This window comes from Schistocerca piceifrons, chromosome 1 (genome assembly GCF_021461385.2).
Source record: "Schistocerca piceifrons isolate TAMUIC-IGC-003096 chromosome 1, iqSchPice1.1, whole genome shotgun sequence".
Taxonomy (NCBI): Eukaryota; Metazoa; Arthropoda; class Insecta; order Orthoptera; family Acrididae; genus Schistocerca; species Schistocerca piceifrons.
Genome location: NC_060138.1, coordinates 1,143,193,484 through 1,143,220,735, shown reverse-complemented (window position 1 = coordinate 1,143,220,735; position 27,252 = coordinate 1,143,193,484). Strand labels below are relative to the sequence as shown.

At 43.7% G+C, this 27,252-nt stretch overlaps 1 protein-coding gene across 1 annotated transcript in view; it reads left to right on the top strand.

Moving 5' to 3' along the window:
- The window catches only part of LOC124801232, a 150,464-nt gene that overhangs the window by 45,037 nt on the left and 78,175 nt on the right, over nt 1-27,252 (top strand). The window contains exon 4 of the mRNA XM_047263058.1: nt 23,614-23,737. Coding sequence (XP_047119014.1) covers nt 23,614-23,737 — 124 coding nt within the window. The remainder of the gene's footprint in view (nt 1-23,613; nt 23,738-27,252) is intronic.

Sequence of the window (27,252 nt, the reverse complement as noted above, 5' to 3'; positions counted from 1 at the left end):
CCTTCATCGTTCTTGTGATTTTTCCTTTCATTCTGTTTTGAGTTGTCAGTCTCGTTCATTTTATTCTCACACTTGTGGCATTGTTTTATTCGGAACAAGGGACTAATGACCTCGTAGTTTGGTCCCTGTCCCCCTCTTTTAATCCAACCAACCAACCTTCAGTGTTTATGTTTTGGACACACATCTTTCCACTGTATGGAGAACCATTTGTGGGGTGAATGTGGACACTCCTGTGTTCGCCACCTGTGTGTGCTGTTGCAACTGTCAGTCGTCATGCTCCAGATTGCCCGGTTGATAAGAAGGAAAAGATGATACAGGAGCAGAAGTTCCTTGATTGTTTATCCTACATTGAGGCTCGTCAGATATGTGATTGTCTTCACCCTGTGTCAACAACATCTAGTATTGACTCTGTTACGTCCTTTTCCCCTCCTCCCTCCTCCTCACCCCAGTCCTGCCCCTCTCTCCTCTCCCCTTCCCCTACAGTTCCCATGCTCTGTCTCTGGGTGCCACTACCCCACTCGGGTGAGAGGAGTGTCCCCCTTCTTCAGTGCCCGCCAGTGATGGGGGCTCTGTCCCGGGATTCCTCATCCTGGTGCCTCCCAGGCCAGAGGCCTGCTGCCACAACTCAGCCATGGGACACACAGTCCTTGCACCCTAAGGCCACTCGCTTTTTCTCAGTTCCAGATCGTGCAGAAGCCTGCACTCTCTCTTCTCTCTCTCTCTCTCTCTCTCTCTCTCTCTCTCTCTCTCTCTCTCTGTCTCTCTGTCTCTCCTCTCTCCCCCCTCTCTCTGTGCCCTGCCCTTCTTGGCCTACAAAAGAGAGGAAGAAGAAATACATGTCCAAGGACAAAGCCCCTCTGCTGCTCCCTGAGGTGCCATCCCCCCCCCCCCCCCCCCCCTACCTCTTGCAACCTGAGTCTGACCTCTTATTTATGGATGTGACCCTGTCCTCATTGGTGATGTATGGTTACTTGGTGGCGTGGTTGGCTCTGGATGTGACCACGTCCTTGTTGGTGATGGATGATATCTTGGTGGTGTGGTTTGCTAGCCCATTCTCCTCCCATTTGGATCCCCAGTCTGTGTTTATTCAATGGAACTGTAATGGATACTACTGTCACTTACCAGAGTTACAATCCCTTGTTTCCTTTTATTCAGCAGCTTGTGCCATTCTCCAGGAATCTCATTTTACTGACACTCACTCACCGACCCTTCATGGGTTCCATGCTTTCTTTTGGACCCGGCTTAGTCTTTTAAGGGCTTGCATGTGGTCCATATGGATGTTGTTAGCACATGGATCCTCCTCCATACCTTTTCTGGAGACTAGAAATCTCTTTTCTGGAGACTAGAAATCTACTCTGTAGGAATCAGCATGGGTTTCGAAAAAGATGATCGTGTGAAACCCAGCTCGCGCTATTCATCCACGAGACTCAGAGGGCCAGAGACATGGGTTCCCAGGTAGATGCCGTGTTTCTTGACTTCCGAAAGGCGTTTGATACAGTTTCCCACAGTCGTTTAATGAACAAAGTAAGAGCATATGGACTATCAGACCAATTGTGTGATTGGATTGAAGAGTTCCTAGATAACAGAATGCAGCATGTCATTCTCAATGGGGAGAAGTCTTCCTAAGTAAGAGTGATTTCAGGTGTGCCGCAGGGGAGTGTCGTAGGATCGTTGCTATTCACAATATACATAAATGACCTTGTGGATGACATCGGAAGTTCACTGAGGCTCTTTGCGGCTGATGCTGTGGTATATCGAGAGGTTGTAACAAAGGAAAATTGTACTGAAATGCAGGAGGATCTGCAGCGAATTGACGCATGGTGCAGGGAAGGGCAATTGAATCTCAATGTAGACAAGTGTAATGTGCTGCGAATACATAGAAAGGGAGATCCCTTATCATTTAGCTACAATATAGCAGGTCAGCAACTGGAAGCAGTTAATTCCATAAATTATGTGGGAGTACGCATTAGGAGTGATTTAAAATGGAATGATCATATAAAGTTGATTGTCAGTAAAGCAGATGCCAGACTGAGATTCATTGGAAGAATCCTAAGGAAATGCAATCCGAAAACAAAGGAAGTAGGTTACAGTACACTTGTTCGCCCACTGCTTGAATACTGCTCAGCAGTGTGGGATCCGTACCAGGTAGGATTGATAGAAGAGATAGGGAAGATCCAACGGAGAGCAGCGCGCTTCGTTACAGGATCATTTAGTAATCACGAAAGCGTTATGGAGATGATAGATAAACTCCACATGTGTGGATGGATATGTGTGTGTGTGCGAGTGTATACCTGTCCTTTTTTCCCCCTAAGGTAAGTCTTTCCTCTCCCGGGATTGGAATGACTCCTTACCCTCTCCCTTAAAACCCATATCCTTTTGTCTTTCCTTCTCCTTCCCTCTTTCCTGACGAGGCAACCATTGGTTGCGAAAGCTAGAATTTTGTGTGTATGTTTGTGTTTGTTTGTGTGTCTGTCGACCTGCCAGCGCTTTTGTTTGGTAAGTTTCATCATCTTTCTTTTTAGATATATTTTTCCCACGTGGAATGTTTCCCTCTATTATATTTATATATATATATATATATATATATATATATATATATATATATATATATATGATTATAATAGAGGGAAACATTCCACGTAGGAAAAATATATCTAAAAACAAAGATGTGTGACTTACCAAATGAAAGTGCTGGCAGGTCGACAGACACACAAACAAACACAAACATACACACAAAATTCAAGCTTTCGCAACAAACTGTTGCCTTCCCTCTTTCCTGATAAGGCAGCAGTTTGTTGCGAAAGCTTGAATTTTGTGTGTATGTTTGTGTTTGTTTGTGTGTCTATCGACCTGCCAGCGCTTTTATTTGGTAAGTCTCATCATCTTTCTTTTTTTATATATATATATATATATATATATATATATATATATATATAATGGAAGGAAACACAAAGATGAGGTGACTTACCGAACAAAAGCGCTGGCAGGTCGATAGACACACAAACAAACACAAACATACACACAAAATTCCAGCTTTCGCAACAAACTGTTGCCTCATCAGGAAAGAGGGAAGGAGAGGGGAAGACGAAAGGAAGTGGGTATCTCTGCCTACGTAGATCAACACCTTCAACCCATTACATGCAGTCTCCCATCCTTCATCAAGGACACCAACCACTTCCTTGAACGCCTGGAATCCTTACCCAATCTGTTACCCCCGGAAACCATCCTTGTAACCATTGATGCCACGTCCTTATACACAAATATTCCGCACGTCCAGGGCCTCGCTGCGATGGAGCATTTCCTTTCACGCCGATCGCCTGCCACCCTACCTAAAACCTCTTTCCTCATCACCTTAGCCAGCTTCATCCTGACCCACAACTTCTTCACTTTTGAGGGCCAGACATACCAACAATTAAAGGGAACAGCCATGGGCACCAGGATGGCCCCCTCGTACGCCAACCTATTCATGGGTTGCTTAGAGGAAGCCTTCTTGGTTACCCAAGTCTGCCAACCCAAAGTTTGGTACAGATTTATTGATGACATCTTCATGATCTGGACTCACAGTGAAGAAGAACTCCAGAATTTCCTCTCCAACCTCAACTCCTTTGGTTCCATCAGTTTCACCTGGTCCTACTCCAAATCCCATGCCACTTTCCTTGACGTTGACCTCCACCTGTCCAATGGCCAACTTCACACGTCCGTCCACATCAAACCCACCAACAAGCAACAGTACCTCCATTATGACAGCTGCCACCCATTCCACATCAAACGGTCCCTTCCCTACAGCCTAGGTCTTCGTGGCAAACGAATCTGCTCCAGTCCGGAATCCCTGAATCATTACACCAACAACCTGAAAACAGCTTTCGCATCCCGCAACTACCCTCCCGACCTGGTACAAAAGCAAATAACCAGAGCCACTTCCTCGTCCCCTCAAACCCAGAATCCCCCACAGAAGAACCACAAAAGTGCCCCACTTGTGACAGGATACTTTCCGGGACTGGACCAGACTCTGAATGTGGCTCTCCAGCAGGGATACGACTTCCTCAAATCCTGCCCTGAAATGAGATCCATCCTTAATGAAATCCTCCCCACTCCGCCAAGAGTGTCTTTCCGCCGTCCACCTAACCTTCGTAACCTGTTAGTTCATCCCTATGAAATCCCCAAACCACCTTCCCTACCCTCGGGCTCCTATCCTTGTAACCGCCCCCGATGCAAAACCTGTCCCATGCACCCTCCCACCACCACCTACTCCAGTCCTGTAACCCGGAAGGTGTACACGATCAGAGGCAGAGCCACGTGTGAAAGCACCCACGTGATTTACCAACTGACCTGCCTACACTGTGATGCATTCTATGTGGGAATGACCAGCAACAAACTGTCCATTCGCATGAATGGACACAGGCAGACAGTGTTTGTTGGTAATGAGGATCACCCTGTGGCTAAACATGCCTTGGTGCACAGCCAGCACATCTTGGCACAGTGTTACACCGTCCGGGTTATCTGGATACTTCCCACCAACACCAACCTATCCGAACTCCGGAGATGGAAACTTGCCCTTCAGTATATCCTCTCTTCTCGTCATCCGCCAGGCCTCAATCTCCGCTAATTTCAAGTTGCCGCCACTCATACCTCACCTGTCTTTCAACAACTTCTTTGCCTCTACACTTCTGCCTCGACTGACATCTCTGCCCAAACTCTTTGTCTTTAAATATGTCTGCTTGTGTCTGTATGTGTGGATGGATATGTGCGTGTGTGCGAGTGTATACCTGTCCTTTTTTCCCCCTAAGGTAAGTCTTTCCACTCCCGGTATTGGAATGACTCCTTACCCTCTCCCTTAAAACCCACTTCCTTTCGTCTTCCCCTCTCCTTCCCTCTTTCCTGATGAGGCAACAGTTTGTTGCGAAAGCTTGAATTTTGTGTGTATGTTTGTGTTTGTTTGTGTGTCTATCGACCTGCCAGCGCTTTTGTTCGGTAAGTCACCTCATCTTTGTTTTTATATATAATTTTTTCCCACGTGGAATGTTTCCTTCCATTATATTGATATCATTAATTTGAATCCAACAATTACGTTTGTTATTGTCACTGTTGCATTTCGGAATCTTTTCTGTCGTCTTATTTTCCTCTTTCTGTTTTTGCCAGTAGTTTCACTTTGTATTCACCTTCTCCTTTTTACCGTAATCTGCTATACTATTTTATCCCGCCTATATATATATACTCAACAATACGTAACCCACTTCCAAACAATAACCAAAAAAATATTTTTTTGCCGCTTTCAGCACTACCGCCGCTATAATATCCACCGTTTCTAGTTCACAAACAGCTCCTTTCACCTTTTAAACAACCATTTCGGCCAGTTCTAATAACTTTCGCTTTATTTCCATTTCCGTTTTTCCCACATCACTGATCATTTTTAGCCGCTTCCCACAGGTTTTAACGCCATTATTTCTTCGTCAGACAATTGTTAGCCTCATTTTCATAATCTGCCACCACAATACCACTCCTTTTAATATACTACACGCAGTTTTTTCGAAATTTTCCCGAATTTCTCCGTCCTTTAACGTGTTTTGGCGGCAACACAACCACCTAACCTTTATGCACATCGTTGTCTACCAACCGAAGTCCAACATAGCCCAGCTGTAACCAACACCTTTTCGCCTTTTTTCATTCCAGATCTCCAGTTTCTTTCCGGTTCACCTTTATCTCTCCCCATATATTTTTATTTTCATTTTCATTTCACCTCATGTTACACTTTCCACCTTCTAATACCATGTCACCCTCACAACACCCCCACAATGACCCCATTAAGTTTTATTTACATTCCCTCCGCAAACATGCCTTCGCCCTAGCCAGATTACGCTCGCATATTTTATTTTCTCAGGCTTGTCTGACATTTGGCATTACCCCCAAAGGCCTCACACTCAAAGTTCCCATCTCTGGCTGCAACCCTTCCTTCCATCAGTCCCTATACCAGTTCCAAACTGAACAATCCATTGCCCTCACCCACCTAATCCTTCACCTACACATCAACTCAGCCAATGAACACACCCGTCAACTCCTATCCTTAATAAAAGCCCTTAATCTTTCCTCTCCCACATCCACACCGGCTGTTCAGAGCATCCTCCTACAGGCCAACCGTAAATTAGAACAGCATGCCACCCTCCACCTCAAAAAACTATCCAATCTCCTGGTTTCCCACCTCCGGAAAGGCAACTCACTCACCCTTCACAACCTTTCCAGCAAACCTCAACCTCCTCTCATTGCACACAAACCCAGTCTCTCCCATCTACTCAATCTCCCACTTCCAGCTCCACTCCCTCCAAAACCTCAAAATTCCGATCAACACAATCTGGAACCACAACACCCTAATTCAGTAGTTAACCTTTCCTCCAAACCTCTCTCCCAATCCGAAACCTCTGTCCTATCCAAAGGCCTCACCTTCAGCCCCACTCCCAGATTCAACCAAACAGCCCTCGTCAAAGATTTACTGTCCTACACTCGTACTCTCTGCTGGAAGTATCACTTGGCCACGAAGAAAAATGATCCTAATCCTACTCCTAATGATCCGACTCCTCAAGACACCATCCAAATTGAACCCTGCCTGGAACAGTTCCGTCCTCCGTCACAGCGGGACCCACCTCCTCTTCCTCAAAATCACCCTCTCCAAACCTTCCAGGAATTTCTGACTTCCAGCCTTGCATCTCAATCCTTCTTAAGAAACCTTAATCCTACACCCAACATCACCACTGCTGAAGCCCAGGCTATCCGTGATCTGAAGGCTGACCGATCCATCGTCATTCTTCCGGCGGACAAGGGTTCCACGACCGTGGTACTTGATCGTAGGGAGTATGTGGCTGAGGGACTGCGTCAGCTTTCAGACAACACCACATACAAAGTTTGTCAAGGTAACCCCATTCCCGATGTCCAGGCGGAGCTTCAAGGAATCCTCAGAAACTTAGGCCCCCTGCAAAACCTTTCACCTGACTCCATCAACCTCCTGACCCCACCGACACCCCGCACCCCTACCTTCTACCTTCTTCCTAAAATCCACAAACCCAATCATCCCGGCCGCCCCATTGTAGCTGGTTACCAAGCCCCCACAGAGCGTGTCTCTGCCTACGTAGATCAACACCTTCAACCCATTACATGCAGTCTCCCATCCTTCATCAAGGACACCAACCACTTCCTTGAACGCCTGGAATCCTTACCCAATCTGTTACCCCCGGAAACCATCCTTGTAACCATTGATGCCACGTCCTTATACACAAATATTCCGCACGTCCAGGGCCTCGCTGCGATGGAGCATTTCCTTTCACGCCGATCGCCTGCCACCCTACCTAAAACCTCTTTCCTCATCACCTTAGCCAGCTTCATCCTGACCCACAACTTCTTCACTTTTGAGGGCCAGACATACCAACAATTAAAGGGAACAGCCATGGGCACCAGGATGGCCCCCTCGTACGCCAACCTATTCATGGGTCGCTTAGAGGAAGCCTTCTTGGTTACCCAAGTCTGCCAACCCAAAGTTTGGTACAGATTTATTGATGACATCTTCATGATCTGGACTCACAGTGAAGAAGAACTCCAGAATTTCCTCTCCAACCTCAACTCCTTTGGTTCCATCAGTTTCACCTGGTCCTACTCCAAATCCCATGCCACTTTCCTTGACGTTGACCTCCACCTGTCCAATGGCCAACTTCACACGTCCGTCCACATCAAACCCACCAACAAGCAACAGTACCTCCATTATGACAGCTGCCACCCATTCCACATCAAACGGTCCCTTCCCTATAGCCTAGGTCTTCGTGGCAAACGAATCTGCTCCAGTCCGGAATCCCTGAATCATTACACCAACAACCTGAAAACAGCTTTCGCATCCCGCAACTACCCTCCCGACCCGGTACAAAAGCAAATAACCAGAGCCACTTCCTCGTCCCCTCAAACCCAGAATCCCCCACCCTGCCGCCGTTGGATAAGCAGCTGCAGCAGCAAGTCGTATACTCCTAGCTCACTCATTTGTTACATAGTTTAATTCTTAATTTCTTTGCGTGTTTTTGGTACTTGCATTGTTTAATTCATAAATTTCGAGCGTATTATAGTATTTGAGAGTTGTAGCATCGCGTTTTAGTACCTGAATAGTGTAAATTCGCGTAGTCGTTTGTCTACTGTTTTGTTTTGAACGGCCAGTGTCTGTTGGTCGCAGTCAGTGTGCTCCCTGCCGCCGTTGGATAAGCAGCTGAGCAGCAAGTCGTATACTCCTAGCTCACTCATTTGTTACATAGTTTAATTCTTAATTTCTTTGCGTGTTTTTGGTTCTTGCATTGTTTAATTCATAAGTTTCGGGCGTATTATAGTATTTGAGAGTGTAGCATCGTGTTTTAGTACCTGAATAGTGTAATTTCGCTTAGTCTCCTTCCGCCGCCGAGCAGTGTCAGCAGTGCGCAAGTAGCAGCATTACTGCATTTACTAGGCAATCTTGTATTTTAATAACCGTTTAAATTTTGTCGATTTGTTTGCGCTCTCTGTAGATTAGTTCAGACGTTCTTAGCAAAACAGTTTTTAGCATGGATAGGGACTGCAACTGCTGTGTTCGGATGCAGGCTGAGTTGGCATCCCTTCGCTCCCAGCTTCAGGCAGTGTTGGCTTCGGTCACACAGCTTGAGGCTGTTGCCAATGGGCATCACTGTGGGGGTCGGGATGGGGGTTTGTCGGGGACGGCCAGCTCGTCCCACGCATCCCCTGATCGGACTACGACTGTGGTTGCCCGGGATACTGCCCGCATTGAGGCTGATCCCTCACCTGTGGTAGAGTGGGAGGTCGTTTCAAGGTGTGGCAGGGGGCGAAAGACATTCCGGAGGGCTGAACGGAAAGCCTCTCCAGTTTGTCTGACGAACCGGTTTCAGGCTCTGTCTCAGGCTGATACTGATCTTCGGCCTGACATGGCTGCTTGTCCTGTTCCAGAGGTTGCCCCTCAGTCTGCAAGATCCGGGCAGTCGCAGAGGGTGGGCTTACTGGTAGTTGGGAGCTCCAACGTCAGGCGCGTAATGGGGCCCCTTAGGGAAATGGCAGCAAGAGAGGGGAAGAAAACCAATGTGCACTCCGTGTGCATACCGGGGGGAGTCATTCCAGATGTGGAAAGGGTCCTTCCGGATGCCATGAAGGGTACAGGGTGCACCCATCTGCAGGTGGTCGCTCATGTCGGCACCAATGATGTGTGTCGCTATGGATCGGAGGAAATCCTCTCTGGCTTCCGGCGGCTATCTGATTTGGTGAAGACTGCCAGTCTCGCTAGTGGGATGAAAGCAGAGCTCACCATCTGCAGCATCGTCGACAGGACTGACTGCGGACCTTTGGTACAGAGCCGAGTGGAGGGTCTGAATCAGAGGCTGAGACGGTTCTGCGACTGTGTGGGCTGCAGATTCCTCGACTTGCGCCATAGGGTGGTGGGGTTTCGGGTTCCGCTGGATAGGTCAGGAGTCCACTACACGCAACAAGCGGCTACACGGGTAGCAGGGGTTGTGTGGCGTGGGCTGGGCGGGTTTTTAGGTTAGATGGCCTTGGGCAAGTACAGAAAGGGCAACAGCCTCAACGGGTGCGGGGCAAAGTCAGGACATGCGGGGACCAAGCAGCAATCGGTATTGTAATTGTCAACTGTCGAAGCTGCGTTGGTAAAGTACCGGAACTTCAAGCGCTGATAGAAAGCACCGAAGCTGAAATCGTTATAGGTACAGAAAGCTGGCTTAAGCCAGAGATAAATTCTGCCGAAATTTTTACAAAGGTACAGACGGTGTTTAGAAAGGATAGATTGCATGCAACCGGTGGTGGAGTGTTCATCGCTGTTAGTAGTAGTTTATCCTGTAGTGAAGTAGAAGTGGATAGTTCCTGTGAATTATTATGGGTGGAGGTTACACTAAACAACCGAACTAGGTTAATAATTGGCTCCTTTTACCGACCTCCCGACTCAGCAGCATTAGTGGCAGAACAACTGAGAGAAAATTTGGAATACATTTCACATAAATTTTCTCAGCATGTTATAGTCTTAGGTGGAGATTTCAATTTACCAGATATAGACTGGGACACTCAGATGTTTAGGACGGGTGGTAGGGACAGAGCATCGAGTGACATTATACTGAGTGCACTATCCGAAAATTACCTCGAGCAATTAAACAGAGAACCGACTCGTGGAGATAACATATTGGACCTACTGATAACAAACAGACCCGAACTTTTCGAATCTGTATGTACAGAACAGGGAATCAGTGATCATAAGGCCGTTGCAGCATCCCTGAATATGGAAGTTAATAGGAATATAAAAAAAGGGAGGAAGGTTTATCCGTTTAGCAAGAGTAATAGAAGGCAGATTTCAGACTACCTAACAGATCAAAACGAAAATTTCTGTTCCGACACTGACAATGTTGAGTGTTTATGGAAAAAGTTCAAGGCAATCGTAAAATGCGTTTTAGACAGGTACGTGCCGAGTAAAACTGTGAGGGACGTGAAAAACCCACCGTGGTACAACAACAATGTTAGGAAACTACTGCGAAAGCAAAGAGAGCTCCACTCCAAGTTTAAACGCAGCCAAAACCTCTCAGACAAACAGAAGCTAAACGATGTCAAAGTTAGCGTAAGGAGGCTATGCGTGAAGCGTTCATTGAATTCGAAAGTAAAATTCTATGTACCGACTTGACAGAAAATCCTAGGAAGTTCTGGTCTTACGTTAAATCAGTAAGTGGCTCGAAACAGCATATCCAGACACTACGGGATGATGATGGCATTGAAACAGAGGATGACACGCGTAAATCTGAAATACTAAACACCTTTTTCCAAAGCTGTTTCACAGAGGAAGACCGCACTGCAGTTCCTTCTCTGAATCCTCGCACAAACGAAAAAATGGCTGACATCGAAATAAGTGTCCAAGGAATAGAAAAGCAACTGGAATCACTCAATAGAGGAAAGTCCACTGGACCTGACGGGATACCAATTCGATTCTACACAGAGTACGCGAAAGAACTTGCCCCCCTTCTAACAGCCGTGTACCGCAAGTCTCTAGAGGAACGGAGGGTTCCAAATGATTGGAAAAGAGCACAGATAGTCCCAGTCTTCAAGAAGGGTCGTCGAGCAGATGCGCAAAACTATAGACCTATATCTCTTACGTCGATCTCTTGTAGAATTTTAGAACATGTTTTTTGCTCGCGTATCACGTCATTTCTGGAAACCCAGAATCTACTATGTAGGAATCAACATGGATTCCGGAAACAGCGATCGTGTGAGACCCAACTCGTCTTATTTGTTCATGAGACCCAGAAAATATTAGATACAGGCTCCCAGGTAGATGCTATTTTTCTTGACTTCCGGAAGGCGTTCGATACAGTTCCGCACTGTCGCCTGATAAACAAAGTAAGAGCCTACGGAATATCAGACCAGCTGTGTGGCTGGATTGAAGAGTTTTTAGCAAACAGAACACAGCATGTTGTTATCAATGGAGAGACGTCTACAGACGTTAAAGTAACCTCTGGCGTGCCACAGGGGAGTGTTATGGGACCATTGCTTTTCACAATATATATAAATGACTTAGTAGAATATATATAAATGACTTAGTAGATAGTGTCGGAAGTTCCATGCGGCTTTTCGCGGATGATGCTGTAGTATACAGAGAAGTTGCTGCATTAGAAAATTGTAGCGAAATACAGTTAGATCTGCAGCGGATAGGCACTTGGTGCAGGGAGTGGCAACTGACCCTTAACATAGACAAATGTAATGTATTGCGAATACATAGAAAGAAGGATCCTTTATTGTATGATTATATGATAGCGGAACAAACACTGGTAGCAGTTACTTCTGTAAAATATCTGGGAGTATGCGTACGGGACGATTTGAAGTGGAATGATCATATAAAACTAATTGTTGGTAAGGCGGGTACCAGGTTGAGATTCATTGGGAGAGTGCTTAGAAAATGTAGTCCATCAACAAAGGAGGTGGCTTACAAAACACTCGTTCGACCTATACTTGAGTATTGCTCATCAGTGTGGGATCCGTACCAGGTCGGGTTGACGGAGGAGATAGAGAAGATCCAAAGAAGAGCGGCGCGTTTCGTCACTGGGTTATTTGGTAACCGTGATAGCGTTACGGAGATGTTTAATAAACTCAAGTGGCAGACTCTGCAAGAGAGGCGCTCTGCATCGCGGTGTAGCTTGCTCGCCAGGTTTCGAGAGGGTGCGTTTCTGGATGAGGTATCGAATATATTGCTTCCCCCTACTTATACTTCCCGTGGAGATCACGAATGTAAAATTAGAGAGATTAGAGCGCGCACGGAGGCTTTCAGACAGTCGTTCTTCCCGCGAACCATACGCGACTGGAACAAGAAAGGGAGGTAATGACAGTGGCACGTAAAGTGCCCTCCGCCACACACCGTTGGGTGGCTTGCGGAGTATCAATGTAGATGTAGATGTAGATGTAGAAGAACCACAAAAGTGCCCCACTTGTGACAGGATACTTTCCAGGACTGGACCAGACTCTGAATGTGGCTCTCCAGCAGGGATACGACTTCCTCAAATCCTGCCCTGAAATGAGATCCATCCTTAATGAAATCCTCCCCACTCCGCCAAGAGTGTCTTTCCGCCGTCCACCTAACCTTCGTAACCTGTTAGTTCATCCCTATGAAATCCCCAAACCACCTTCCCTACCCTCGGGCTCCTATCCTTGTAACCGCCCCCGATGCAAAACCTGTCCCATGCACCCTCCCACCACCACCTACTCCAGTCCTGTAACCCGGAAGGTGTACACGATCAGAGGCAGAGCCACGTGTGAAAGCACCCACGTGATTTACCAACTGACCTGCCTACACTGTGATGCATTCTATGTGGGAATGACCAGCAACAAACTGTCCATTCGCATGAATGGACACAGGCAGACAGTGTTTGTTGGTAATGAGGATCACCCTGTGGCTAAACATGCCTTGGTGCACAGCCAGCACATCTTGGCACAGTGTTACACCGTCCGGGTTATCTGGATACTTCCCACCAACACCAACCTATCCGAACTCCGGAGATGGGAACTTGCCCTTCAGTATATCCTCTCTTCTCGTCATCCGCCAGGCCTCAATCTCCGCTAATTTCAAGTTGCCGCCACTCATACCTCACCTGTCTTTCAACAACTTCTTTGCCTCTACACTTCTGCCTCGACTGACATCTCTGCCCAAACTCTTTGTCTTTAAATATGTCTGCTTGTGTCTGTATGTGTGGATGGATATGTGCGTGTGTGCGAGTGTATACCTGTCCTTTTTTCCCCCTAAGGTAAGTCTTTCCACTCCCGGGATTGGAATGACTCCTTACCCTCTCCCTTAAAACCCACTTCCTTTCGTCTTCCCCTCTCCTTCCCTCTTTCCTGATGAGGCAACAGTTTGTTGCGAAAGCTTGAATTTTGTGTGTATGTTTGTGTTTGTTTGTGTGTCTATCGACCTGCCAGCGCTTTTATTCGGTAAGTCACCTCATCTTTGTTTTTATATATAATTTTTTCCCACGTGGAATGTTTCCTTCCATTATATTGATATCATTAATTTGAATCCAACAATTACGTTTGTTATTGTCACTGTTGCATTTCGAAATCTTTTCTGTCGTCTTATTTTCCTCTTTCTGTTTTTGCCAGTAGTTTCACTTTGTATTCACCTTCTCCTTTTTACCGTAATCTGCTATACTATTTTATCCCGCCTATATATATACTCAACAATACGTAACCCACTTCCAAACCATAACCAAAAAAATATTTTTTTGACGCTTTCAGCACTACCGCCGCTATAATATCTACCGTTTCTAGTTCACAAACAGCTCCTTTCACCTTTTAAACAACCATTTCGGCCAGTTCTAATAACTTTCGCTTTATTTCCATTTCCGTTTTTCCCACATCACTGATCATTTTTAGCCGCTTCCCACAGGTTTTAACGCCATTATTTCTTCGTCAGACAATTGTTAGCCTCATTTTCATAATCTGCCACCACAATACCATTCCTTTTAATATACTACACGCAGTTTTTTCGAAATTTTCCCGAATTTCTCCGTCCTTTAACGTGTTTTGGTGGCAACACAACCACCTAACCTTTATGCACATCGTTGTCTACCAACCGAAGTCTAACATAGCCCAGCTGTAACCAACACCTTTTCGCCTTTTTTCATTCCAGATCTCCAGTTTCTTTCCGGTTCACCTTTATCTCTCCCCATATATTTTTATTTTCATTTTCATTTCACCTCATGTTACACTTTCCACCTTCTAATACCATGTCACCCTCACAACACCCCCACAATGACCCCATTAAGTTTTATTTACATTCCCTCTGCAAACATGCCTTCGCCCTAGCCAGATTACGCTCGCATATTTTATTTTCTCAGGCTTGTCTGACATTTGGCATTACCCCCAAAGGCCTCACACTCAAAGTTCCCATCTCTGGCTGCAACCCTTCCTTCCATCAGTCCCTATACCAGTTCCAAACTGAACAATCCATTGCCCTCACCCACCTAATCCTTCACCTACACATCAACTCAGCCAATGAACACACCCGTCAACTCCTATCCTTAATAAAAGTCCTTAATCTTTCCTCTCCCACATCCACACCGGCTGTTCAGAGCATCCTCCTACAGGCCAACCGTAAATTAGAACAGCATGCCACCCTCCACCTCAAAAAACTATCCAATCTCCTGGTTTCCCACCTCCGGAAAGGCAAATCACTCACCCTTCACAACCTTTCCAGCAAACCTCAACCTCCTCTCATTGCACACAAACCCAGTCTCTCCCATCTACTCAATCTCCCACTTCCAGCTCCACTCCCTCCAAAACCTCAAAATTCCGATCAACACAATCTGGAACCACAACACCCTAATTCAGTAGTTAACCTTTCCTCCAAACCTCTCTCCCAATCCGAAACCTCTGTCCTATCCAAAGGCCTCACCTTCAGCCCCACTCCCAGATTCAACCAAACAGCCCTCGTCAAAGATTTACTGTCCTACACTCGTACTCTCTGCTGGAAGTATCACTTGGCCACGAAGAAAAATGATCCTAATCCTACTCCTAATGATCCGACTCCTCAAGACACCATCCAAATTGAACCCTGCCTGGAACAGTTCCGTCCTCCGTCACAGCGGGACCCACCTCCTCTTCCTCAAAATCACCCTCTCCAAACCTTCCAGGAATTTCTGACTTCCAGCCTTGCATCTCAATCCTTCTTAAGAAACCTTAATCCTACACCCAACATCACCACTGCTGAAGCCCAGGCTATCCGTGATCTGAAGGCTGACCGATCCATCGTCATTCTTCCGGCGGACAAGAGTTCCACGACCGTGGTACTTGATCGTCGGGAGTATGTGGCTGAGGGACTGCGTCAGTTTTCAGACAACACCGCATACAAAGTTTGCCAAGGTAACCCCATTCCCGATGTCCAGGCGGAGCTTCAAGGAATCCTCAGAAACTTAGGCCCCCTGCAAAACCTTTCACCTGACTCCATCAACCTCCTGACCCCACCGACACCCCGCACCCCTACCTTCTACATTCTTCCTAAAATCCACAAACCCAATCATCCCGGCCGCCCCATTGTAGCTGGTTACCAAGCCCCCACAGAGCGTATCTCTGCCTACGTAGATCAACACCTTCAACCCATTACATGCAGTCTCCCATCCTTCATCAAGGACACCAACCACTTCCTTGAACGCCTGGAATCCTTACCCAATCTGTTACCCCCGGAAACCATCCTTGTAACCATTGATGCCACGTCCTTATACACAAATATTCCGCACGTCCAGGGCCTCGCTGCGATGGAGCATTTCCTTTCACGCCGATCGCCTGCCACCCTACCTAAAACCTCTTTCCTCATCACCTTAGCCAGCTTCATCCTGACCCACAACTTCTTCACTTTTGAGGGCCAGACATACCAACAATTAAAGGGAACAGCCATGGGCACCAGGATGGCCCCCTCGTACGCCAACCTATTCATGGGTCGCTTAGAGGAAGCCTTCTTGGTTACCCAAGTCTGCCAACCCAAAGTTTGGTACAGATTTATTGATGACATCTTCATGATCTGGACTCACAGTGAAGAAGAACTCCAGAATTTCATCTCCAACCTCAACTCCTTTGGTTCCATCAGTTTCACCTGGTCCTACTCCAAATCCCATGCCACTTTCCTTGACGTTGACCTCCACCTGTCCAATGGCCAACTTCACACGTCCGTCCACATCAAACCCACCAACAAGCAACAGTACCTCCATTATGACAGCTGCCACCCATTCCACATCAAACGGTCCCTTCCCTACAGCCTAGGTCTTCGTGGCAAACGAATCTGCTCCAGTCCGGAATCCCTGAATCATTACACCAACAACCTGAAAATAGCTTTCGCATCCCGCAACTACCCTCCCGACCTGGTACAAAAGCAAATAACCATAGCCACTTCCTCGTCCCCTCAAACCCAGAATCCCCCACAGAAGAACCACAAAAGTGCCCCACTTGTGACAGGATACTTTCCGGGACTGGACCAGACTCTGAATGTGGCTCTCCAGCAGGGATACGACTTCCTCAAATCCTGCCCTGAAATGAGATCCATCCTTAATGAAATCCTCCCCACTCCGCCAAGAGTGTCTTTCCGCCGTCCACCTAACCTTCGTAACCTGTTAGTTCATCCCTATGAAATCCCCAAACCACCTTCCCTACCCTCTGGCTCCTATCCTTGTAACCGCCCCCGATGCAAAACCTGTCCCATGCACCCTCCCACCACCACCTACTCCAGTCCTGTAACCCGGAAGGTGTACACGATCAGAGGCAGAGCCACGTGTGAAAGCACCCACGTGATTTACCAACTGACCTGCCTACACTGTGAAGCATTCTATGTGGGAATGACCAGCAACAAACTGTCCATTCGCATGAATGGACACAGGCAGACTGTGTTTGTTGGTAATGAGGATCACCCTGTGGCTAAACATGCCTTGGTGCACAGCCAGCCCATCTTGGCACAGTGTTACACCGTCCGGGTTATCTGGATACTTCCCACCAACACCAACCTATCCGAACTCCGGAGATGGGAACTTGCCCTTCAGTATATCCTCTCTTCTCGTCATCCGCCAGGCCTCAATCTCCGCTAATTTCAAGTTGCCGCCACTCATACCTCACCTGTCTTTCAACAACTTCTTTGCCTCTACACTTCTGCCTCGACTGACATCTCTGCCCAAACTCTTTGTCTTTAAATATGTCTGCTTGTGTCTGTATGTGTGGATGGATATGTGCGTGTGTGCGAGTGTATACCTGTCCTTTTTTCCCCCTAAGGTAAGTCTTTCCACTCCCGGGATTGGAATGATTCCTTACCCTCTCCCTAAAAACCCACTTCCTTTCGTCTTCCCCTCTCCTTCCCTCTTTCCTGATGAGGCAACAGTTTGTTGCGAAAGCTTGAATTTTGTGTGTATGTTTGTGTTTGTTTGTGTGTCTATCGACCTGCCAGCGCTTTTGTTCGGCAAGTCACCTCATCTTTGTTTTTTTTTTATATATATATATATATATATATATATATATATATATATATGGAAACATTCCACGTGGGAAAAATTATATATGAAAACAAAGATGAGGTGACTTACCGAACGAAAGCGCTGGCAGGTCGATAGACACACAAACATACACACAAAATTCAAGCTTTCGCAACAAACTGTTGCCTCATCAGGAAAGAGGGAAGGAGAGGGAAAGACGAAAGGAAGTGGGTTTTAAGGGAGAGGGTAAGGAGTCATTCCAATCCCGGGAGCGGTAAGACTTACCTTAGGGGGAAAAAAGGACAGGTATACACTCGCACACACACACACACATATCCATCCGCATATACACAGACACAAGCAGACTTTCGTCTTTCCCTCTCCTTCCCTCTTTCCTGACGAAGCAACCGTTTGTTGCGAAAGCTTGAATTTTGTGTGTATTCCACGCAGGAAAAATATATCTAAAAACAAAGATGATGAGACTTACCAAACAAAAGCGCTGGCAGGTTGATAGACACACAAACAAACACAAACATACACACAAAATTCTAGCTTTCGTAACCAACGGCTGCTTCGTCAGGAAAGAGGGAAGGTGAGGGAAAGACGAAAGGATGTGGGTTTTAAGGGAGAGGGTAAGGAGTCACCCAATCCCGGGAGCGGAAAGAGTTACCTTTCATCTCATGGGGGGGCAAGGAAATAGTGGTTGCTGGTGATTTTAATTTGGATTTATTGAAAAGCTCTGTCAGTGAACAATTGTTACAGTCAGTAGCACTATCATTCAATTTAGTTCCTACCGTGATCATTTTGTAGACAAATCAAGGGGGTAAAAAGTTATATCACAAAACCAATAGTAAATGGGCTATCTGATTATGACATGCAGCATCTTTGTGCTAAGTGTGAAACTTTTCAGGATAAAAAATGTATGAAATCTGAGTGCAGGAGGGTAATAAATAAGTAAAAAATTGAGAAATTCAGGAAATTGCTCAAAGACATGAACTGGCTGGATGTTTACAATACTTCTGACTCAAATGGAAAATACAAAGCATTCATTAATAAAGTTACCTCCACTTTTGAAAATTGTTTTCCCCTAAAGGTAACTCAAATCACACACAAGTCAAAAGATAAACTGTGGATTACACAAGCAATAAAAATATTATGTGGGACAAAAAAGAGACGGTACCTACTATCTAGGAACAGCTCTGATGTTAGAATTGTAATGCATTACAAAGAATACAGCAAAATATTGAATTAAGTAACCTAGAAATTGAAGCAGCTTTATTATGAGAAAAAGATAATTACATCAGGCAACAAAATAAAATCTGTGTGGGATATAGTGAAGACAGAGACAGGTGTGGCCAAAAAGGAAGAGGAACAGATAGCTCTAAAAATAAATGAGACTTTGGTAACAAACCTCTTAAACAAATTCTTCATTAACATTACTAACAGCTTGGGGTTATCAGGTTCAGTGAACAGTGTAATGGAGTCTCTGAGACCAGTTTTTAAAACTAACTTCAGTAAAATGGAAATGACATGTTTCCCAAAGTAGTAGTATCCCTCATAAAATCCTTATAATCTAAGTACTCCTGTGGGTATGATAACATATCAACGAAGTTAATTGAAGAGTTCCATCTGAAGTTATTTGTGTAATCAATCTCTTATCAGCACAACATTTCCAGACTGACTAAAGTATGCTGAAGTTAAGTCTCTTTACAAGAAGGGGGATAAAGAGATACCATCAAACTATCGACCACTTTCTCTTTTGCCAGCTTTCTCAAAAATATTTAAAAAGGTTGTGTCCAAGCATCTCCTTAAGCATCTGACTGCAAATAATGCATTGTCCAAGTCACAGTTTGGGGTTCTTAAGGGTTCTGATATAGAGAAAGCTATTTACACTTACAGTGAGAATGTACTTAAATTGATTAGATATTAAATTAGAGGCTACTGGCATTTTCTGTGACCTGTCAAAAGCCTTGGACTGTGTGAACCACAGCATTCTCTTAAATAAATTAGAATATTATGGTGTCACCGGCAATGCTGCGAAATTGTTTGAGTCTTATCTGTCTAACAGGAAACAAAGGATGTTGTTGCGAAATATGTGTGCAGTAAGCAGTCTGTCTTCATCTGACTGGGAATTAATTACATGTGGTGTTCCTAATGATTCCATCTTGGGTCCATTGCCTTTTCTTGTCTACATTAATGGCTCGTCATCTGTTACACTGCCAGATGCTAAGTTTGTTTTGTTTGCAGATGATCGTTGCAATAAGTAGCAAGTCTAGTACAGATTTAGAAAATCAAATTTTCACGAACATTAATAAATGGTTTAAAGTTTATTCACGGGACTGATGACTTTTCCAGTCTGGTCCCTTCAACCCCACAAACCAACCGAAAGTTAATTCACTGTCATTAAACTTTGATAAGACCCACTATATGCAGTTCAGAACCTGTAAGAGGTTTCCTTCCAGCATGTGTATAACATACGAAGACATGCAGATCGAAGAGGTTGACAGTGGTTAAATTTCTGGGATTACTACTCGATAATAAATTCAGTTGGGAAGGGCATACCACAGAATTGCTTAGGTGCCTAAACAAGTCTGGATTTGCAGTGAGAATGATGTCAGATGTAGGAGATGAAAATACAAAAAAAAAACTTAAATACTTTGCTTACTTTCATTTTATTATGTCATATGGGACCATATTCTGGGGTATCTCATCAAACCGAGCAAAAGTTTTTAGGGAGAAAAAGCATGTGATAAGAATCATTTGTGGTGTAAATTCAATAAAATCATGTAGAAACCTGCTCAAGGAACTTTGTGTACTAACCATTGTGTCTAAGTATATTTATTCCTTAATGAAATTTGTTGCAAGTAATACATCTCTATTTCCAACCAATAGCTCAAAACATAGTATCAATACCAGGAATAAAAGCAATCTACATAAAGACCTAAAATCAGTCACCTTGGTCCAAAAAGGGGTCCAATATTCAGGGACACACATTTTAATAAATTGCCAGCAACCATTAAAAACTTGTTTTCAGATAAAGCACGATTTAAGTAGAGTTTTAAAGACTTCTCGATAGGCAACTCCTTGTACTCTATAGATGAATATCTTAACTGAGACTGTTAAGCCGGCTAAAGTAAAAATGTCTGTTAGATTTTGGTTTTGACAACACTTGATCACAACAATCAAGATAGGTATTTTGTGTATGATAAAGTTATTAATAGTGCATAACAGTGTTTCATTCTGACAGCCTGTTAATTCTGTAAATATTAGCTGGTCCAGTTTACCGCATTGTATTCACCTATTTCGACAGACTCCTGATAAATGATCAGGGTAGTAAGTATTATATTAAAATGTTTTACGTTATCCTTTCTGACATGTTTCACACCCATGAGAATCACCTCATTTTTTGGGTCTATGGAACGAAAACTGAATCTAATCTAATCTTTCTTTGATGAGTTGCTGCTGGTAATGCAAGTCATTATTCATCAGTAATGTATGGAAACAGCTCTTCTTGAGTATTAATTCATCTTGATGTCAATGTACTGTGACCATGTGCTACCACATAGTATGCCTGAATGTATATAGCAATTTATTCCGCATCTGCTCTTCGCCACTTGATGCTAGCAACACTCTCTCCACTGACTATCTTGCCTGACTCCATGCTTACGCATCCAGTGACAATACTTCTTACTTCAAACATGTTCTTTGATTCTATACAATAGCAAACTTCCTTGACTATGACAATGTTTTTACTACATCATAATTACAGAATTCATTTTTTAATTAGTTTGTTTGAATTTATTCTTTGACATTTAAATACATGACAAGATTAATAAAATAATAAAAGGTACATATGACATATTACATAAAAGTTACAGTATGATTGTAGCATTAATTATGCAAAAATTTATTAGGCACTGTGTTGTATTTTGTGTTCTTGTTGTAGGCTGTTCCATTCCTCCACCAGTGTGGATGTTTGTTGGTGCATCTGGTCGTGCTGCAAATATAACTCCCTATTGAATCCCACATGTGCTCAATTGGATTCCATGCTGAAGTTCATGATTTTCACTGCAGTGGACAGTTTTTAATGGTAATTTCTCTGGCATTTTAAATTACTCATGAGGCTGCAAATGCATGCAGGGCACAACACCAGTAGGCAATCCCCACTACTGTGGACTGTGTGCATTTGCAGCCACAGGACTGATTGAAAATGCCAGAGGAGCAACCATTTACAGCTGTCCACTATAGTGGATGCTATGTGCCATAGGCTTACTTTGTGGGAAATGGACAGGCCAGACCAGTCACTGAATATCCTCTCAAAATATCCTCTCATTACAAGAGCTGCTTCACTTGTGCAGGCTGGTGTAGTTGTGTATTGACGTCCATGAAAATGAGGTCAGGACTGAATGCATCCCTGAAAAGATACAAATGGGGAACAATAATGTTGACCAGTCAGTGTACCATGTTCAAAAACTTGGATATCAATTTGCCCATGCAACATTATACCTCCCCCCACCATAACACCTGGACGACCATTGTCATGTTCGACAATGTTCCTGGGTGCATCACATACCTTCAGATGTCGAGAGGTGGTAGTGTGTAATGCACACAGGATCATTTTCAAACATGACCGTTTTGGTGGTCCAGGTGTTATGGTGTGAGGAGGAATAATGTTGGCTGAATGTACGACAACCATGTCTTTGAACATGGTACAGTCACCAGTCAGCTTTATTGTGACACTGTATACATTTTCCGTTCATGTCTTTTCTGGGATGCATTTGGTCAAGACTTCATTTTTATGGATGAAAATAGACAACCCCATCAAAATGTGTGGGTGAGAAAACTCTTGGAATGAGAGGATATTTAGTGAATGCATTGGCCTGTCTGTTCCAACTTAAGGTCCATTGAGCGCATGTGAGATTCACTTGGGAGACATATTCCTGACGTAATAACTGATAATATTCTTTTCGGACCTCCAGGCGGATCTTGAAGTCATCTTGCCACACTACTTCTGCAATCCACCTGGCCACCATCTTCAGGTGAGTAATCTGTTGCACAAACTCGCCAGAACTGAATTCAGACTGCAAGCAGCAGCTCCTTTAGTCTACAAAAGGCCAACAGCACATGCAAAAGAAATCATCATCACTGCCCTCTAGCTCAAGTGAACATAATTGGGCCCCCAATTGTGGAAGCTGGAGAAATCGATAAATCGTTATCAAAAACTACACTAATGGCTGAATCAGAGACCATTGTTTTTTAGTATTTAAATAAGATTTGGAACCCTGTTTTATCAGAAATTAAAAAAACAATGGTGTTTGATTCACCCATCAGAATGGTTTTTGATAATGGTTTACTGATTTCACCAGCTTCTACCACTTCAGCACCTTATGGTTACGTCAGTAGAGGGCAGTTATGATGATTTCTTGCACATTGGCTGTTGGCTTTCTGCAGTTTATTAAGGAGCCACTGCTCGCAATCTGAATTTAGTTACAGCGTGCTCATGCAACACATTATCGCCTGAAGATGGCGGCCAAGTGAGCCACAGAAATATTTTAGCTAGATGAACTTCAGGATCCAGCTGCAGACCCAAGAAGAATATTATCAGATTGCAGTATGTCCAAAAGCACTAACAGCCCTCCAGCAGTTGTCAACCATGCTGGTGGAGAAATGAAACTGCCTACCACAAGAACTCCTTACACCCCTTGTGCCCAGAATGGGAGCATGTTGAAGAGCATGCGTTGCTGTCTGTGGTGATCACATACTGTCCGGGGTACCATCATAAATCATGAAATCATGGTGTTTTCAGTGTTATTATTATTGTCTTTGAATAAGAGTGTCGTTTCTGTTCATCTCATTTCGTATTTATTTCAGCTGCCTTCTATACTGTACTGTAGTAGTTATTTCTATGTATTGTCCAAGTGTCATTGAGCTATGTTACTTGGCAATGGCAAGCATGCAAAAGTTACTTTCATCCTCAAGTTTTGCACAGCAGCGTATAATGATACTACCTCCTCCCCCCCTCCCCCTCCCCCCACACCCGCGTACATACACACACCTGTTTGAATGTTTACATGTTCTATGAAATAATATATCATCTCAGTGATTATTATTAAATGTGGTTTAGCAATGCAGAGTCATCTTGGCTACGACTGACAGCTGGCTGTGCGCTCTTGAAAATGTCTACTAATCCTGTTGTGTGGAAGAAAGTCTCAATACTTCACATGGCTACAGTCAGTTCTCTCATACTTGTGAGTATGCCTTTTAATCATTTCTTTCATTAAGATGTCCCATTTCTAAGGAATAAGTTCCTGAAAAAGCATCAGTCAACAACAGATGACACCTTTGTTCTTACCAAATTGGTAAATTACATTACAGAATATGAAAGGAAGATTGTCTTGCATTGTGATCATGCCTTTGTATGATAGTGTGGTTTTTGATGTAAGGTAGAGCATGGGGATGTAGTTCAAGCATAGGTAAGTTATGTGTGGTTTTATGTTACGTGAGATATGAAGCAGAACTAATATAAAGGCCAGGAAGTTTTGTAGAATCTTCAGATTGAAATATTCACTAGTTTATGTGAAAAGTATGTTACGAGGAATCCTGATAACTGGATGATAATTAATGGTGACTAATTATATATACAAAGGAATGAATTATACATGCAAAGAAATGAAACAGTTTTACACAATCAAGATGGGTATTTAGTTGGAGGTTCGAGTCCTCCCTCGGGCATGGGTGTTTGTGTTTGTCCTTAGGATAATTTAGGTTAAGTAGTGTGTAAGCTTAGGGACTGATGACCTTAGCAGTTAAGTCCCATAAGATTTCACACACATCATCATCTGTACAGGGCTATTACAAATGATTGAAGCGATTTCATAAATTCACTGTAGCTCCATTCATTGACATATGGTTACGACACACTACAGATACGTAGAAAAACTCATAAAGTTTTTTTCGGCTGAAGCCTCACTTCAGGTTTCTGCCGCCAGAGCGCTCGAGAGTGCAGTGAGACAAAATGGCGACAGGAGCCGAGAAAGCGTATGTCGTGCTTGAAATGCACTCACATCAGTCAGTAATAACAGTGCAACGACACTTCAGGACGAAGTTCAACAAAGATCCACCAACTGCTAACTCCATTCGTCGATGGTATGTGCAGTTTAAAGCTTCTGGATGCCTCTGTAAGGGGAAATCAACGGGTCGGCCTGCAGTGAGCGAAGAAACGGTCGAACGCGTGCGGGCAAGTTTCATGCTTAGCCCGCGGAAGTCGACGAATAAAGCAAGCAGGGAGCTAAACGTACCACAGCCGACGGTTTGGAAAATCTTACGGAAAAGGCTAAAGCAGAAGCCTTACCATTTACAATTGCTACAAGCCTTGACACCCGATGACAAAGTCAAACGCTTTGAATTTTCGGCGCGTTTGCAACAGCTCATGGAAGAGGATGCGTTCAGTGCGAAACTTGTTTTCAGTGATGAAGCAACATTTTTTCTTAATGGTGAAGTGAACAGACACAATGTGCGAATCTGGGCGGTAGAGAATCCTCACGCATTCGTGCAGCAAATTCGCAATTCACCAAAAGTTAACGTGTTTTGTGCAATCTCACGGTTTAAAGTTTATGGCTCCTTTTTCTTCTGCGAAAAAAATGTTACAGGACACGTGTATCTGGACATGCTGGAAAACTGCCTCATGCCACAACTGGAGACCGACAGCGCTGACTTCATCTTTCAACAGGATGGTGCTCCACCGCACTTCCATCATGATGTTCGGCATTTCTTAAACAGGAGATTGGAAAACCGATGGATCGGTCGTGCTGGAGATCATGATCAGCAATTCATGTCATGGCCTCCACGCTCTCCCGACTTAACCCCATGCGATTTCTTTCTGTGGGGTTATGTGAAAGATTCAGTGTTTAAACCTCCTCTACCAAGAAACGTGCCAGAACTGCGAGCTCGCATCAACGATGCTTTCGAACTCATTGATGGGGACATGCTGCGCCGAGTGTGGGAGGAACTTGATTATCGGCTTGATGTCTGCCGAATCACTAAAGGGGCACATATCGAACATTTGTGAATGCCTAAAAAAACTTTTTGAGTTTTTGTATGTGTGGGCAGAGCATTGTGAAAATATCTCAAATAATAAAGTTATTGTAGAGCTGTGAAATCACTTCAATCATTTGTAATAACCCAGTATTTAGTCATCAAATTGTGAAACAGAACTGCTGACTGGTACTCTCATGGTACGAAATTCATAGTTTTACCAACAAACACATATGACAATAAAAGTACATGGCCCTGTCCTGTTAGTTTCATCCTCAGGTGATGGAACAGATAGAATGGGGAAGGTAGTTTAGGTCACTCAGATCCCAAGATGACAGGGGACCTGCCTATTGTAAGGGCAAGAGCTATCTTAGTTCTCACAAGAGATGGCTACCTCTTATCCTGGAGTCTTAGTGACCTACTCTACCCTGTATTTCACAAACCCCTGGGAGGAACTAATAGTTATTATAGTGTCATGTTTTTAAGTATGTCGGCAGTACTAAATATTTTGCCCTCTAAGACATGTACAGACCAGCAGTTCTGTCCCACAATTTAATAGTTTTCTCGCTTGAGTTTTCATTTTGAATAATTAACAAAACATACCACATGTGTATATGAGACCATTGTGCTGGAGACGTCATTGTTTTGACATACACAGTATTCTAAGTAAGAGCAAAATATGCAAAAATTGTACAACATAAAACTGCAAATTCTGATGATGCAGGCTATAGTACACTTGTAGCAGTTTTCAAACATTATTCCTGTCATAATAAGAATAAATAACAATAACAATAATAATAATAATTATTATTATTATTTATGTGCCCACAGTAGCTTAGTGGTTGGGGGTATCATCATTTTCCGAATATTTAACATTTATGAAAGCAAACAATAAATATAACAGATAAATAGAAATGCACACATTAGATTTTTGTTAATAAATATTTACCACTTTTAATATAGTTTTTGTCTTTAACAGAAGTTGCATGCAGTTGCTTTATATCATTAGGTGACCTGTTAAAGAAATGTCTTCCAGTTGTATATGTGCTGTCATCTGTAGCTCTTTAATTTCTCAGGTTCATGTGATGATCATTTCTAGTTTGTGTATTTTAATAATGAACATCTCTACTCATTTTCTACATCCTCATTTACAGACATACACAGTTAGTAAATTATGTTTGATGAAATTGTCCCTGCAGGACTGTCATTTTCTTCTAAAACTCGAATACTCTATTCATGTAGGCTGTAGGTGCCGCATCCAAATATCAGTCATATATTGCAAATCTAATTTGTAATAGATTAGTTTTACCATAAAAGTTATTATAGTTATGAGACATATTAATTAACAAATGCTGTAGCCAATCTTTTCACATATTTATTTATTTTTGTTTGAACCAGTAAATTATGTTTAGTACTTTGATTATACGTAGCATATAGGACATGTCAGGGGTAACAACTGATATACATTTACAGTAGATATTAACTGAGAGTATATGATCAACAGAATCAAAGTAAATAACAAAATAAACTGATATAATTATATAATTAATAATATTTTGTGTACCAGGATTACTTATTATGATATTCCAAAAACACAGACAGAGTAGAAGCAGTACTAAAGCAAGAACTGTTTCTATGAGGGCATGCTGAAATGTAGTGCCTCCAAATGTTTTACTGTGTGGTATTGCATGTCATGCATGTCACTCGATTGACTTTCACACTTCACTGG